Raw genomic sequence first — 17,482 nt, forward strand, 5'->3', positions numbered from 1 at the left:
ACTCGACTTGTGAGACAATGACTCGAGACCCGACTCGACTTGTGAGGCAATAACTTGAGGCTCGACTTGTGAGACTATGACTCGAGACTTGACAAGCTGACTCGAAAAACCTGGATCCTAGATTGTTCCCAACTGCCAGTGATCCTCTTGGAACACCTTAAAGCTGGTTTATTCCATGCTTACTACACTGCAAAATGTTTTTTTACACTGACTTACATTTACAGGAAGGTTATCCTCAAAGATAAACCTGAGTGCTTAGTGGGTGGGCTAGGGATCAATGGGTATCACCTTGACTAACCTGTGACTCGACACGACTTGTCTTTACAACCTCTGACTTGACATGACTCGCCTTTACAACCTTGTGACTCTGACTCAACATGACCTTGAGACTCTTTGCCGATAATTTGACTCGAATCACTAGGACTCTGACTCGAGTCAACTCAAGTTGCAAATTAGATGACTCTCAACCGGAAGAAAAAAAAGCAGGCTGGGACTTGACTTGCTTGAGCTGGGAGGGTCCGAGACTAGACTCGACTCTTGAGACAATAACTCGAGACTGGACTATGACATGGCTCGTGAGACAATGACTCGACTCGACTTGTGAGGCAATAACTCGAGATTTGACGTGACACAATGACTTTAGACTCCACTTGACTTGTGAAACAATGACTCAAAACTTGACTCGACTCGTGAGTCAATGACTCAAGACTTGACAAGCTGACTCAAAAAACCTGTACTGGGACTTGACTCACTTGAGCTGGGAGGGTCCAAGACTCGACTCAATTTGTGTGTAAATGACATACTGTATAAAACAACAATACAATGACTTGTATATGTATTAGGGCTGTCAAACGATTACAATTTTTAATCGAGTTAATTACAACTTAAAAATTAATTAATTGTAATTAATCGCAATTAATCGCAATTCAAACCATCTATAAAATATGCCATATTTTTCTGTAAATTATTGTTGGAATGGAAATATAAGACACAAGACGGATATATACATTCAACATACGGTACATAAGGACTGTGTTTGTTTATTATAACAATAAATCAAGATGGCATTAACATTATTAACATTCTGTTAAAGCGATCCATGGATAGAAAGACTTGTAGTTCCTAAAAGAAAAATGTTAGTACAAGTTATAAAAAATTTATATTAAAACCCCTCTTAATGTTTTCGTTTTAATAAAATTGAGCGGGGCATCTGCGTTAATTGCGTCAAATATTTTAACGTGATTAATTTAAAAAATTAACGCCCGTTAATGCGATAATTTTGACAGCCCTAATTTGTATACATGCATATATCTTAACACTTTTAAATAAAAGACTGTATTAATTGATTTTTTTTTATTGGAAAAAATCTGCAATGGAGTGATGGCGCAAAGTTTGAAGCGCGGAGTAGCGACTGCATTTGCCCAAAGCCGACAATAAAAAAACAATGTTGATCTTATCAAACATCATTTTAAAATGCTTTTATTGGACAATGTTATCGGCTAATGAATGAACAATTGTTTATTCAACCGTCCCATTCAAAATGAATTGATCGTCTCGTGCCGTCAATGGCAGCCAATAAGTTAATAGTTGACTTCTTTTCTGAATGACCTCTTACTTTTCCTCCTTTCTCTCCTGAATCTCTTCCCTCCTTCATTAAAACCATTTTTTCACCCCCAACGTCATCACACCCGCATTTTTGTCACGGGGGAGGGGCACCTGAACAGTATCTTCTCCTGCAGACGCCGATGATGTTCACGGAGCAGATGCAGCAGGATGTGATTATGGTGCTGAAGTTCCCGTCCAACTCGCCCGTCAGCCACGTGGCCGCCAACACGCAGCCGGGCTTGGCGGCGCCCGCCGTCATCACCGTCACCGCCAGCCGCGTCTTCGCCGTCAACAAGTGGCACGGACTGACAGGTCAGATGACCAAACATTGCGTCAAATTTTGTGTCGGGAATGCGTTTTTATACATTATCATAATCACCTGTCCATTTCTCATATTTGTATTCCTTTTCATATTATAAGAAAATAAGATGATGGGTTTAATATTTTCGTATAACTTTAAACATTTCATTATTTCTGATCCATTTTCTCATTTTGATGTTTAAGATTTAAGCTTTACCACTAATTCAAGGGATTTACAATTGCGGTGTTTAACCTTTTTTTTTTTTTTACTAGTTTTTTAAATTTTGATCTAGCCATTTTTTTGCCGGTCTTTTTGACTAATTTTTCATGTTTAATAAGAGTTTTGCCCGTTGTTACTACTACTGCTACTACTACTAATATTGTAATACTCTTACTTATACTCATATTTTAGCATTTTTGCTTTTTTTGCAAAAGTTTTTGCTTTTCTTTTTGCATTTTTTATTAGACAAATTTTTTTTACTGTATTTTTGTAAATATTTTGTTAAATTTTAACCACTCTTTTATTACTAAAAAAATAATCATCAATAAAATAAAGTAATAAGAATAAAATAATCTTCTTGAATATTTTCAATTAAAAAAATAATTCTGTTTTTGTTGTTTGATTTAGCATTTAGTTTTTATTAAATTTTCCATTCTCGTGTGTGCCATTTTTTTGCAGTTATTTTGACTAATATATTTGCAATTTTAATTGTAATTTTAGCCATTTTTACTCCTACTCATATTTTTTGGTACTATTTTTGACAGTTTTTGCTTTTCATTTTTGCATTTTTTTCTATTAGATTTTTTTTTAACAATATTTGTTATTTCATTAATTTTCACAAAACAATTTTACTATTTTCGTATAACTTTAAACACTTCATTATTTCTAATCTATTTTCTGTTGTTTATTGACTAATTTTTCATGTTTAATAACAATTTTGCCCGTTGTTACTACTACAGCTACTACTACTAATATTCAAATACTTCTCATATTTTAGCATTTTAGCTTTTTTTGTAAAAATGTTTGCATTTTCCTTTTTTGCATTTTATATTAGAATTTTTTTGACAAAATTTTTTACTGTATTTTCGTTAATATTTTGTTAAATTTTAACCACTCTTTTATTATTAAAAAAATAATCATCAATAAAATAAAATATAAAAGAATAATCTTCTTGAATATTTCCAATATAAAATAATTCTATTTTTGTTGTTTGATTTAGTATTTCGTTTTTATTTTATTTATTTTTTTTAATTTTCCATTTTAGTGTGTGCCATTTTTTTTGTTTTTGTTTTTTTTTGCTGTTGTTATTTTGACTAATATATTTGCAATTTTAATTGTAATTTTAGCCATTTTTACTCCTACTCATATTTTTTGTACTATTTTTGACCAAATTTTTGCTTTTCATTTTTGCATTTTTTTTTCTATTAGATTTTTTTTAACAATATTTGTTATTTCATTAATTTTCGCAAAACAATTTTACTATTTTCGTATAACTTTAAACACTTCATTATTTCTAATCTATTTTCTTATTTTGATGTTTAAGATTTGAGCTTGACCACTGATTTAAGGGATTTACGATAGCAGTGTTTACCTTAATTTTTTTACTAGTTTAAAAAAAAAAAAAAAAAATTAGTGTAGCAATTTTTTTGCCGTTGTTTTTTTTGACTAATTTTTCATGTTTAATAACAATTTTGCCCGTTGTTACTACTACTGTTACTACTACTAAGATTCTAATAGTTCTACTCATACTTTAGCATTTTTGCTTTTTTGTAAAAATGTTTGCTTTTCCTTTTTGCATTTTATTAGAATTTTTTAACAAAAAGTTTTGCTATATTTTTGTTAATATTTTGTTGAGTTCTAAACACTCTTTCATAATTAAAAAATAATCATCAATAAGATAAAATAATAAGAATAAAAAATCTTTTTGAATATTTCCAATTTAAAACAATTCTGTTTGTTTGTTTGATTTAGCATTTAGTTTTTATTTTATTTTTTTTCATTTTTCCATTTTAGTGTGTGCCATTTTTTTTTTGCAGTTGTTATTTTGACTAATATATTTGCAATTTTAATTGTAATTTTAGCCATTTTTACTACTACTCATATTTTTTGTACTATTTTTGACAAAATATTTGCTTTTCATTTTTGCATTTTTTTTTTCTATTAAATTGTTTTTAAACAATATTTAATTAATTTTCACAAAACAGTTTTACTCTAACAATATTTCATTAATTCTCACAAAACAATTTTACTATTTAATATTTTGTTATATGTTAAGCAATCTTTAGTAATTATTGAAATTAATCATCAATAAAAATAAAATGGTAATCACACAATGCTATATTTTTGTTGTTTGATTTACCATTAGTTTTTTTTTTTTTTTTTTTTTTTTTTTAATGTCATATTTTAGTTTGAACTTTACCAAATGTGTTTACTTTTTTAGCTTGTTTTTTTTTTTTTTTTAAAGTCACTTGAATTTTAGTGAATTTTAGCTCCCTTGATGCCTAGGAAGATTTTTTTTGCCTCATCATTTTCCCTAAATTCTGCTACCACATGTTACTTTTCCTCCATTCCCGGTCCGTCATCCACTGTTCAGTTCTGTCCTTGATGCAGCAGACGTTTGACTGCATCCACCGTGAGTCGTCGAATCAAATATGACACTCTTAGCAGCCTTCGTTTGGTTCAACGTCCACCTCCATACATCAGCCCCGACTGATTTATTCCTGGTCCGTCCAACACTGCTAGAGGAATATTAAATTTGATATTCCTGAATTTGCAAAAGTGAAGACCGATCAGTTCGAGTCAAGCAGCCTGCCGACATACTAATTGACTTAATGGGCTATGTATAAATATTTGGGGGGGGAATGGACAGACTTCAATGACAATCCAATAATAATCTTTTTTTTTTTTTTCTTCTTTCCTTTCAGGTCACTCGAGTTCGTCAATGCAGCAACAGCCGGAGCAGCAGTACCAACTTCCTGTTGAGATTGACCCTCTCGTTGGTGAGTTTTTTTTTTAATCACGTTATAGGGAAAATAACCTTTTTCTGCTATTTAATAACTTACAATTAGTTTCATGTACTATATGTATTAATAAATAAAATCATAAAATAGAGGAGCACTTAACCGACTTAAGCAGCTAAATTTAAAGCAACACCATATTAACCCTTTCTCACCATATCACCTACCACGCAAATTAGTTATGAGATAACCAGGCTAATGATCAGGTTATGGTGAAATTTCTTCTCTGACCTCTGAATTTTGACCTTTGACCCTACCACATTACAACGATATGCTGCATGTTTGATTGTAATCCCTTTATTCGTTCTTGGGTTATCGAGAACACAAAAATAAAGTTAAACTGTTAAAGCTCATGTTTCACTGTCATTGACGGCGCTAGACGTACAACAGGGCTGAGAACCAAAAGTGGTATTTGCCATGTGGCAAAATGGATTTTGCCATGTGGCAAAAATTTTTGGCAAGTGGCAAAATGAATTTTTCCATGTGGCATTTTTTCTTTGACATGTGGCATTATTTTTGCCATGTGGCAAAATGCATTTTGCCGTGTGTCATTTTTTTTGGCTATGTGGCGAAATTGACTTTTCCATGTGGCATTTTTTTTGCCATGTGGCATTTTTTTTTCATGTGGCAAAATGGATTTTGACATGTGGGGGGGGGGGGGTATATGGCATAGTCTTACTTGGGTGCCAGTTGAATGTCAATGTGCTCTAATGGTAAATGTATAGTCAAAAATCACAGCCACATATGTTTTTCTGCCATATAAAATGAATGTAAATTTTGGACGTGAATACCTGTCAATGGCATAGCCATACTTGGGTGTCAGTTGATTTTCAATGCGCTGTAATGTATAGTTTATGATCAATAATCACAGCCACATGTTTATATGCAATTTAAAATGAATGGAAAATGTAGACGTGCATAGCCGTCAATGGCATAGCCTTACCTGGGTGCCAGTTGAATGCCAATGCGCTCCAACGGTAAGTGTATTGTCAAAAATCTCCGCCACATGTTTTTCTGCAATGTAAATGAATGGAAAATGTGGAAGTGCATAGCCCACAATGGCATGGTCGTGCATGGCCTGCAAAAATGCCATGTACTCCAAATAAATACCACATACCGAAAAAATAAATAAATAAATAAAATGCCACAAACCAAAACCCATTTTGCCACGTACAAAAAAAAAAAAAGCCACATGGGAAAAAATGCCACATGGAAAAATAGTTTTGCCACATGGCAAAAAATGACACATGGCAAAGAAAAAATGCCACATGGCAAAATCTGTTTTGCTACATAGCAAAATCAAGTTTTGCCACATAGCAAAAACAAAAATGCCACATGGCAAAATCCAAAAAATGCCACATGACAAAATCAATTTTGCCACATAGCAAAAACAAAAATGCCACATGGCAAAATCCAAAAAATGCCACATGACAAAATCAATTTTGCCACATAGCAAAGAAAAAAATGCCACGTAGCAAAAATAAATGCCATATGGCAAAATAAATTTTGCCACATGGCAAAAAAAAAAATGCCACACGGCAAAATCAAGTTTTGCCACATGGCAACAAAATGCCACATGGCAAAGAAAAAACGCCACATGGCAAAACCGAGTTTTGCCACATAGCAAAAAAAAAATACCACATGGCAAAATCCAGAAAATGCCACATGACAAAATCAGTTTTGCCACATGGCAAAATCAAATTTGCCACATGGCAAAAAAAATGCCATATGGCAAAATCAAGTTTTGCCACATAGCAAAAAAAATGCCACATGGCAAAGAAAAAATGCCACGGCAAAATCCAAAAAATGCCACTTGACGATATCAATTTTCCCACATGGCAAAATCAATTTTGCTACATGCCAAAAAAAAAAAAAAAAATGCTACATGGCAAAATCCCCAAAATGCCACATGACAAAATACATTTTGCCACATGGCGAATACGACTGGTTCTCGCTGTCGCTGAATTTTGACCCCTCCCGGTCAAAATGGATTGGGCGTCTAGCGCCGTCAATGGCAGCCAACAAGTCAGATAACTGTCCTTTAAAGGGTTAAAGAGCCACACGAGTTCATACGTGCATGAAATGATTTTTGTGACCGTCGACGCTCGTCTTTGGGTGATATAGGCCTCGCTCTCGCGCGCTGCCATTTGCATGCAAATTGGAACGCAATGAGCTGTGGCCCAGACCCAGCATTTCATCATCAAGCCCCGCTCCCCCCCGACCCGCCATCCTGCTTTCTCCTTTTCCATAACCTCCCTTCCCTTCCTCCTTTGCTTTAATTTGAGGACGCGTGTCAGCCGCAATGAATACGAATGCGGTAATAATGCGTGATTGAAAACGCGTCGGCGACGGGCTGTCACCGCAAATATGGCCGACTCTCATCCTTCACAACTTGTTGATGACGGTAAAGACCGCGGCCGCACTCATGTGTGAGAGGACTCGGCTCATCGTAGATTGCGGACACGCATCAGTCACTTTATTAGGGACACCTTCGCCATCTCTCCAGAGTTGGATTTAAAGGCACGGCTTCATTTTTCATGGACGGTGTCAAAAGAGGCGATTTGTTTAAAAGTGCTGGGTAGGGTAAAACGAAAGTAAAATGATCACATAACATCTAACTAAATAGTATAACTAGCAATTAATGAAACAATTGGAACAGTAACTGAAAAAATTATTAGCACAGAACATGAAGTTTGAATGTTGTTTACCTCTGTAGCGCTGCAATGCACGCCGGGAGGCATGAGGCATGTTAGACAAGAGTGCTGACAGCAGTTGGCTTGTTGTCTATCTCCCAAGGTAGCAGTGATGGCTAAATGAAGCCTTTTGAAGCAATGAACACTGCTGAGCAGTGATGGCTAAATGAAGCCTGTTGAAGCAATAAACACTGTTGGCCTCTTTGGCTTCAAGAACACTTGAGAGCAAATGAACAACCATTAAGCTTTGAACTAATTGGCTGCAAAGCTTCATGTTATTTGTTTGCTCTTGAGAGCAAATGAACCACCATGAAGCCAATTGGTTCAAAGTTTCATGGTGGTTCATTTGCTCTCAAGAGCAAACAAAAAACATGAAGCTTTGCAGCCAATTAGTTCAAAGCTTCTGAGAACAAATGAACCACCATGAAGGTTTGCACTGTTGGCCTCTTTAGCTTCAAATTGGCTGCAAAGGTTGAGCCAATTGCTGTTGCAAATGAACCACCATGAACCTTTGAGCCAATTGGCTTCATGGTGGTTCATTTGTTCTGAGAGCAAATGAACCACCATTAAGTGTTGCACTGTTGGCCTCTTGGGCTTTTACAGCACTTGCGAGCAAATGAACCACCACGAACCTTTGAACCAATTGGCTTTATGGTGGTTAATTTGTTCTGAGAGCAAAAGAAACCACCATGAAGCTGACAAGCTTCATGGTGGTTGATTTGCTTTCAAGTGGTCATGAAAGTAAATGAACAACCATTAAGCTTTGAGCTGTTGGCCTCTTGGTCTTCAAGAGGACTTGAGAGCAAATGAACCACTACGAAGCCTTGAGGCATTTGGCTACAAAGCTTCATAGTGGTTCATTTGCTCTCAAGTGGTCATTTTCTTTAATGACCACTTGAGAGAAAATGAACCACCATTAAGCATTTTCTTTAATGACCCCTTCAGAGCAAATGAACCACCATGAAGCTTTGCACTGTTGGCCTCTTGGGCTTGAAAAGGAATTGCCCCCCCACCCACCCGGCCAAGCCGCACGGAAACAGCAACAGCCGAACGAAGTGCCGCTTTGCTGATGTCGCCTCCGCGCGAGTCAACTGGGAGGGCCAAAATACCGCGCGTTCACTCCCTGTGTTAACCCTTTGTACTGACTCCATGTTCCAAAAGTTTGAAGAAGGCTCACCGAAAACAGGTTTACAATTTATTCGTCAACAGAGGTCAAAAAACAAGGCAAAAACAGATAACGGAGGGACAATTCTGGATCCAGGGTCGTCAAAACAATGGCTACATAGAAATGTTCCTGAGCAATGGCCTAAATGTTCAGTTCTTTTTGAAAGCTGCGGTGGAGTGGGCCGGATCGAAGGTGTGGCTGGGTGTTGTCTTGGGATAATCCCTCTTTGGCCGGTTTTGGGCGGTTAGGTTCGTGTGTGGATGGGACGTGGTTGCCACAGCGACCGACGCTGGTCTTGACGTCCCATGCGCCCGCTATCAACTTTGTTATCCTGGCTGGGCAAGATGCTACTTGTTTTAGGACAGAGCGCCCTGCTCTTTGTCCTTGGAGTGGCCGGTAGAACTAATTGCAAGAGTTGGTGCGTCAATCTTGCTCGTGACGCACACGTTGGGCTTCTGTGATAAGATGGCGTTGTGTATCTATTCTGCTTCTTTTCATTAAACTATGGTGTGCTATTTATTTTATATTAGGTGTGTTAGAGTAGTACAGTCCTACAGTAAATATGAGAAATGATACTATTCCCTGATTAATTATATTACGTGTGTTAGAGTAATGCAAACAGTTATATGGTGTGTGCGAGAAAGGTAACTATTCCCTTCAGGCTTAAAGACCACTTGAGAGTAAATGAACCACGACAAAGTTTTGAACCAATTAGCTGCAAAGCTTCATGGTGGTTGATTTGCTCTCAAGTGGTCATAAAAGCCAATGAACCACCATGAAGCTTTGAACTGTTAACCTCTTGGGCTTCAAGAGCACTTGAGAGCAAATGAAGCTTTGCAGCCAACTGCTTCAAAGCTTTGTGGTGGTTCATTTTTCATGTGAAATGAAGCAATAAAGCTTCATGTTGTTTCATTTGTTCTCAAATGCTCTTGAAGCCCAAGAGGCCAACAGTGCAAAGCTTGATGGCTTCGCAGCTCTCATAACAAATGAACCACCATGAAAACAGTTGGCTTAAAGCATCATGGTGGTTCATTTGCACACAAGTGCTTATGAAAAATGAATCCCCACAAAGCTTTGAAACAGTTGGCTGCAAAGCTTCATTTGCTCTCAAGTGGTCTTGAAGCCCAAGAGGCTAACAGTTGAAATGAAGCAAATGAAGCTGTAAAGCTTCATGGTGTTTCATATGTTCTCAAATGCTCTTGAAGCCCAAAAGGCGAACAGTGTTCATTGCTTCATGGTGGTTCTGAGTGGCAGCAAAGCTTCATGGTGGTTCATTTGTAGCTACATGATGGTTCATTTGTTCTCAAATGCTCTTGAAGCCCAAGAGGCCAACAGTGCAAAGGTTCACGGTGATTCATTTGCTCTCATGTGGTCATTTTCTTTAATGACCACTTAAACTCTCATGTGGTCATTTTCTTTAATGACCATTTGAGAGCAAATGAAGCTATAAAGCTTCATGGTGTTTCATTTGTTCTCAAATGCTCTTGAAGCCCAAGAGGCCAACAGTGCAAAGGTTCACGGTGGTTCATTTGCTCTCATGTGGTCATTTTCTTGAACCACCATGAAGCTTTGCAGCCAATTGCTTCAAGGCTTCGTGGTGGTCATTCATTTGCTCTCAGAACAAATGAACCACCATGAAGGTTTGAACCTATTGGCTGTAAAGCTTCATGGTGGTTCATTTGCTATCAAGTGGTCTTGAAGCCCAAGAGACCGAGAGTGTTTGTGCTTGTTTGTACTGTAAAATGTTTCATTTTTCATTTTTATATAAATTAGCATCTGATGGGGGGCCAACTTCACTGCGGTTGCCTTCCACTTTGCGTCTCCACAGTCGTGCTTATCAGCAATATATTTACACTTTTCACATTCTGAACAGCCTGGGAAATATCGCACACGTCTCGCAGGTGCCGCTGGATTTTCTCACTTTTCTCCTCTTGACACCTGTTCTCTCGTTTTTCCACACCCCCGCATTCCAAATGGACTCATCCGTCTCATAAAATAAACCCGAAGATCCCTCTGAAGGATGCGAGCGTGTGAGTCAAGTGCATTTTCTCACCGGCGATCGCAAAGTCTGCGTCGTTACTCAGCCTCTCAGGACCCGTAAACACTCGCGTCAGACGTGTTTTATGTTTTCTTTCTTTTATCGCCGTGGCAACAAAGTAGTCGGAATGTGACCTTCACCCGAGTATTTCTTGTACTTTCACTGCTGTGATTATCAGACTGTCATCTTGCTTTATTACGCCTGAAGTGCAAAATAGCAGATCTAGCAGATTTTAGGTGGATTAACTCAAGGATCATAACTCATTGGCTGCCATGGACGTCGATAGTCGATAGGCATCCAATCCATCTCGACTGGTTAGTCAAAATGGATGTCCAACGCCATCAATGGCTGTGAAATTTATATAAATAACAAATACATTTATAATACATTTGAATCATTTTTCTAAATATTGATTCAGTAAAAATGTAAATTTGAGTATGTGAGCAGTCAGAGAGGTCCACGACTAAAATTCACCAACTTTAATTCATTTGTAGTTGTGGATTTACAGTACCACAAAAATGAGAACTGTAACTTGATCAAAGTATACATGGAGGATTAAATTTTTTTTTTAAAAACCAAATTTAGGTACAGTAAAAATTAGAGATGTCCCGATCGATCGGCATCCCGATCAATCGGCGTCCCGATCACGTCGTTTTCAAAGTATCGGAATCGGCAAAAAAATATCGGACATGCCTTTTTTTAATATATATATTTTTTTTCATTAAATCGTTTTCTAATTGTATTTAACGTTACAGACATAAGATGTTACACTCATCCAGAATCTTTAGTTTAGGCTTAAGGTAGGGTTATCAAATTTATCCCGTTAACGGCGGTAATTTTGAAAAAAATTTATCACGTTAAAATATTTAATGCAATTAACGCATGCGCTTCACGACCCACTCACGTATTGTCGCGTTCAATCTGTAATGGCGCCGTTTTCCCTATATATAGAGCTAAAAGGCAGCGTAAAATGAGTGAATTTTGGCAGCCTTTGGAGCCTTTTTTTAATTGGCTAAAGCCTTACAATCCTTCTCCCTACGATTAGAAATATCGTGGGGAGCAATGTGGGGAAGAAAGGTAGTAATTGATCTTTTTCTTAACACCCTATGTTATTTCCCAACGCAGAGAAGATATATCAATTGGTTCCACTACGCACAGTCATGGTTGCACTTCCCATCATGTATTTGGGCAGAACAGTTAAATGGCTACAGTATCATTTACTGAAAGCTCAAAAAATACACTAGATGGCAATATTTAGTCACAATATACAAAGTCACATTTATCCTTTAAGAATTATAAGTCTTTCTATCGGTGGATCCCTCTCACAGAAAGAATGTTAATAATGTAAATGCCATCTTGAGGATTTATTGTCATAATAAACAAATACAGTACGTTGAATGTATATATTCGTCCGAGTTTTATTCATTTTTTTCTTAATGCATTGCCAAAATGTATATGATCGGGAAAAATTATCGGGAATGATTGGAATTGAATCGGGAGCAAAAAAAAAAAAAAAAAAAAAAAGCAATCGGATCAGGAAATATCGGGATCGGCAGATACTCAAACTAAAACGATCAGGATGGGAACGGGAGCAAAAAAACATGATCGGAACAACCCTAGTAAAAATGCATAGTTTTGAGTATGGGAGTAGTCAGAGAGGTCCCCGATTAATATTTACCAATTTGGGCCAGAACTTGTTCAAAATTGTGGATTTACAGTACCACAAAATGAGAACTGTAAAGTGACCAAACTATACATGTCAGACTTAATTCATTTTTGTAAATATTGGCACAGCAAAAATGCATACCGTAATTACCCGAATATAACGCTCACTTTTTTTCCCCAAAATCAACTTGTAAAATCATGGTGCGCATTGTACACGGGTACGTGGATGGAGACAGAAATATATATATACAGTGGGGCAAATAAGTATTTATTCAACCACTAATTGTGCAAGTTCTCCCACTTGGAAATATTAGAGAGGCCTGTAATTGTCAACATGGTTAAACCTCAACCATGAGAGACAGAAGGTGGGAAAAAAACCTAGAAGATCACATTGTTTGATTTTTAAAGAATTTATTTGCAAATCATGGTGGAAAATAAGTATTTGGTCAATACCAAAAGTTTATCTCAATACTTTGTTATGTACCCTTTGTTGGCAATTACAGAGGCCAAACGTTTTCTGTAACTCTTCAAAAGTTGCTGGTATTTTGGCCCATTCCTCCACGCAGATCTCCTCTAGAGCAGTGATGTTTTAGGGCTGTCGTTGAGCAACACGGACTTTCAACTCCCCATGCAGATTTTCTATGGGGTTGAGACCTGGAGACTGGCTAGGCCACTCCAGGACCTTGAAATGCTTCTTATGAAGCCACTCCTTTGTTGCCCTGGCTGTGTGTTTGGGATCATTGTCATGCTGAAAGACCCAGCCATGTCTCATCTTCAATGCCCTTGCTGATGGAAGGAGATTTTCATTCAAAATCTCTCGATACATGGCCCCATTCATTCTTTCCTTTACACATATCAGTCGTCCTGGTCCCTTTGCAGAAAAATCGCCCCAAAGCATGATGTTTCCACCCCCATGCTTCACAGTGGGTATGGTGCAATTCAGTATTCTTTTTCCTCCAAACAAGAGAACCTGTGTTTCTGTCAAAAAGTTCTACTATGGTTTCATCTGACCATAACACATTCTCCCAGTCCGGGCCTGGACGTGTACTTTCTTCAGCAGGGGGACACGTCTGGCAGTGCAGGATTTGAGTCCCTGGCGGCGCACTGTGTTACTGATAGTAGCCTTTGTTACTGTGGTCCCAGCTCTCTGAAGGTCATTCACTAGGCCCCCCCGTGTGGTTCTGGGATTTTTGCTCCCCGTTCTTGTTATCATTTTGACGCCCCGGGGTGAGGAAGGAGTGTAAAGTCGGTGCTGCCCAACGACAGCCCCAAAACATCAGTGCTCTAGAGGAGATCTGCATGGAGGAATGGGCCAAAATACCAACAACCGTGTGTGAAAAGCTTGTGAAGAGTTACAGAAAACGTTTGGCCTCCGTTGTTGCCAACAAAGGGTACATAACAAAGTATTGAGATGAACTTTTGGTATCGACCAAATACTTATTTTCCACCATGATTTGCAAAAAAATTATTTAAAAATCAAACAATGTGATTTTCTGTTTTTTTTTTTTTTTCACATTCTGTCTCTCATGGTTGAGGTTTACCCATGTTGACAATTACAGGCCTCTCTAATATTTTCAAGTGGGAGAACTTGCACAATTAGTGGTTGACTAAATACTTATTTGCTCCACTGTATATATATATCTAAAAACCGATTTTTAAAAATTGACAAGGCCATGTTGTGTTGAAGAAACGTATGCGGCGATCCGTTGCCGACCATTACGGTACGTGACGTCACCATTTTGTTTCGGTAATACTTCACTCTGATCGGCCGAATGATTTCGTCTGTGTTAAATTCTGCTTTTTTCACTCTTCATAAAGCACAGAGTTTAGTTTCTTGAACTCATTTGAGTCAACGTTTATTGCAGCTCCGCAACTCGGACCATAACAAATGTAACACAACACAGACTTCCTGTGTCCGTCAACTATATCTGTCCCTCGGGAAACTGAAACCCAAATAACAATAGTTCCTATTGTTACTGTCGTGTTGACAGCGAGGACTTCTCTCGGATATCCGACTTATGTTCTCACTTTCATTTTACCGTATCAATCCATGGAGGAAACATTTATTCATCATGATGAAACGAGCAAGTTATACAGCAGCCTTTAAAAGAAAAGTCACATCTGTTATGTTTTCTCCTGGATTCTGGTAAGTTCAAGAAGTTATCAGATCATATTATTACCGTACATATTGTCAGTCTACGGTAATGTTTTGAACTACCAATGTGCTATGCTTGTGCTGTGTTTTACCAGTCAGTAAAATGACATTTCTTTATCTGTACACGAGCTCTGTTTTCTTGTATTCTTCTATTTATTGGTGCTAAAGTTAGGGTGCGCGTTATACACGGGTACAATAATTTCCCCTAGATTTTACAAGTAAATTTGGGGTGCGCCTTATATTCGGGAAATTACGGTAGGTCTCTTTTTGGGAGTAGTCAGAGAGGTCTACTACAAATATTCACCAACCTTTAATTAAACTTCTTGTATCTTTTTTTTTTGTAATATCTAGATAAAAAGATAAAACTACAATTTGCCACAAACTACCATATGGAAGAATACTCTTTCAATGAGGAAAAAAGATTATAATGTAAAGATTATAAGATTACTTAGAAATAGAGATATAACTAATAGTACAACATACAGTAGCTGTTTCATCAAAATGACAGTTTCTCCCAGAAACCCATCATATTGACTAAAACGGTGCATTGTTGCCATCTGCTGGCAGTCAAATAATTTCTAGAGTGAAAGTGACTGAACTTTTCTAAACCATGTTCATAAATAATAGGTTCTAATTGACAAATTTACTGTCAGTAGAGTTCTATTGTTGAGTTTTGGTCTTAATTTTGACCTCCTCGGCATCTTGTTTCTCTCCTCAGCTAGCAACATGGGCAGCCACCGTCGGCAGATATCGGACCTCCTGGACCAGAGCATCCAGATTAGCTCGCAGTGCTTCGTGGTGACGGCCGACAATCGTTTCATCCTGCTTTGCGGATTCTGGGATAAAAGCTTCCGGATCTACTCGACCGACACGGGTAGGTTCACTCAAACTCATCTCGCTAGGCTTGCTCGATTTTACGATCGAGATCGTAGACGTAGCATATTCAATCAAAATGCAGCCAAATTTGATGCTTTTAAAGCCGTTTATTACACTTCAATTGAGCTGAACTGTACAAGTCAAGACATTCAAAAAGGAAAATTACACATAATGCATTGAAATATAGAATACTTGTCACATTCCTTTGTTCCAGATAACCTGTAAGCCACGTGCTAACATACAATTAAAGACACCGTCAACTTGCTCATGGAAGGTGGCATCGTATCACTTGTTCCTGGTCAGTTGCTTAGATACGGAGAATAGGATTCCTGTCAGACAAGTTTGACTAGTGTCTGAATAGTTTTAATGTATGACATGGGAATTTGATATACTCCCATTTAGGCATGTGCTGGTCTGTGATTTTGACTCTATGATAACCTTCAAGGTATCACGGTATTGCAATTATAGCTCTAAAATATGTTATTTTGAGATGTATGCGTTAAAAAACAACTTTTTTTCCGTTACACAGGATTTTTTATTTTCACAACATGTATGTGTGTTATAGCTTTACAAATTGTCTAAAGTGAAGGAAGTCAAAGCTTGAAAAAGCACAATTGCCTTGTTTGCTGTCTTTAAATGAAGGACTACTTACGTTTGATAGTTTTATAGGCATATACAAAACTCTCCTTGTGCACATTAGCTGCATGTTAGCTGCACAACAACTGCAGCCGCCCTCCTCCGGGGAATGAACTGTAAATTGCTCTCCGCCGGGCGGTTTGCCAATCTGCGATGACAATCGACAACCCAGTCGTCATGTCAAATAATCCGGGCTAGTTATGTGTGATTTTCCACTTCGAAGACTTTCAAATAGGGCTGCACCTATCGAATATTTTAATAATCGAGTAATCAACTGAAAATTCTATCGAGTAATCGGATAAAACAAATATATTTTTAGGTGAAGAGCAATTATAAATATACATGAGAAAACAAGACATTTCATCTAATCTTGAACCATTTTCAGTCAATCAATGTCTTTATTTTCGATGTATATTGTTGAAAACAGCCAACAATTGCATCTGAGATGTAACTAGAATTAAAACAAAAAAGACTAATTCACTGCTTTCACTCAAAAAACAGTTAGATCTTATTAAAAAAAAAAGTTATATATATCTTACCTAAAAATGCCGTTACGCTTGATAACACACATCACTTAAAAGTTAGGATTTTTTCCCACGTGTTTCAATTGAATTTCTATTTGTGTCAAGCCATTTTTAAGTTCTAGTTAAGTTTTAAGTTAGTCTAAACTGTAAGTCCTGCTAGGATTTTGAGTTTTTGCAGTGTTCAAAATAAATGTATGATACAGGCTGTACTGGAGCACATTAGGGACCAGTGCTACTTGGTGTTTTATCCAGCAATGACTACTGAGCTAAAATTGATAGTTAGCATTATTAAGTTTTTATTTTACACCCTCGTCACTCCACAATGCTATGTTATGTTAATACCTGTGTGTAAGACACGTTAGCCACGCATCGACAGTGGTCATAATGAATAGAAACCTAGCCCTCCGCAGCGCTAACGTTACGTGAGCTAGTAGTGACAGTAGCATTAATCTTATTTTTTAGCGCTTAGCGCGCTACTGCTTTAAGATGGCGGCTGTTTACTAACGCTGCCCAGACGCGGCCGAGTCTGTCATTTCGCATCTAGTTCAACATACATGCGATCTCTATGAGACGCATCAGACGCTACCTGCAACCAACATAGCATCGTGCGGGCTAGTATTTAGCAACGTCGGTGTCGTTTGTAGCGGCTGTTGGCTGCAGTAAGTTTTTTTTTTTCCCCCTTCTTCCTTTCCGCACTTGACATCAGCGCGTTGTTCCGCATTAAAAGTAGTCCGAGCAAAACGTGATGCTTAGAGCTGTCAAAATAAACGATTACTCGAGGTGAATAAAATTACTCGGATCAGTTTT

The 17,482-nt window shown here is 37.6% G+C and overlaps 1 protein-coding gene across 7 annotated transcripts in view; it reads left to right on the plus strand.

The window, feature by feature from the left end:
- The window catches only part of lrba (LPS-responsive vesicle trafficking, beach and anchor containing), a 442,809-nt gene that overhangs the window by 390,533 nt on the left and 34,794 nt on the right, over positions 1–17,482 (plus strand). For 4 of the 7 annotated variants that reach the window (XM_057842680.1, XM_057842682.1, XM_057842684.1 and 1 more), the window contains 3 exons: positions 1,725–1,917; positions 4,831–4,905; positions 15,358–15,513. In XM_057842680.1, coding sequence (XP_057698663.1) covers positions 1,725–1,917; positions 4,831–4,905; positions 15,358–15,513 — 424 coding nt within the window. The remainder of the gene's footprint in view (positions 1–1,724; positions 1,918–4,830; positions 4,906–15,357; positions 15,514–17,482) is intronic. The other 3 variants (XM_057842685.1, XM_057842686.1, XM_057842687.1) reach the window with 1 other exon arrangement.

The sequence above is a fragment of the Corythoichthys intestinalis genome, chromosome 8 (assembly GCF_030265065.1).
Source record: "Corythoichthys intestinalis isolate RoL2023-P3 chromosome 8, ASM3026506v1, whole genome shotgun sequence".
Lineage (NCBI taxonomy): Eukaryota > Metazoa > Chordata > Actinopteri > Syngnathiformes > Syngnathidae > Corythoichthys > Corythoichthys intestinalis.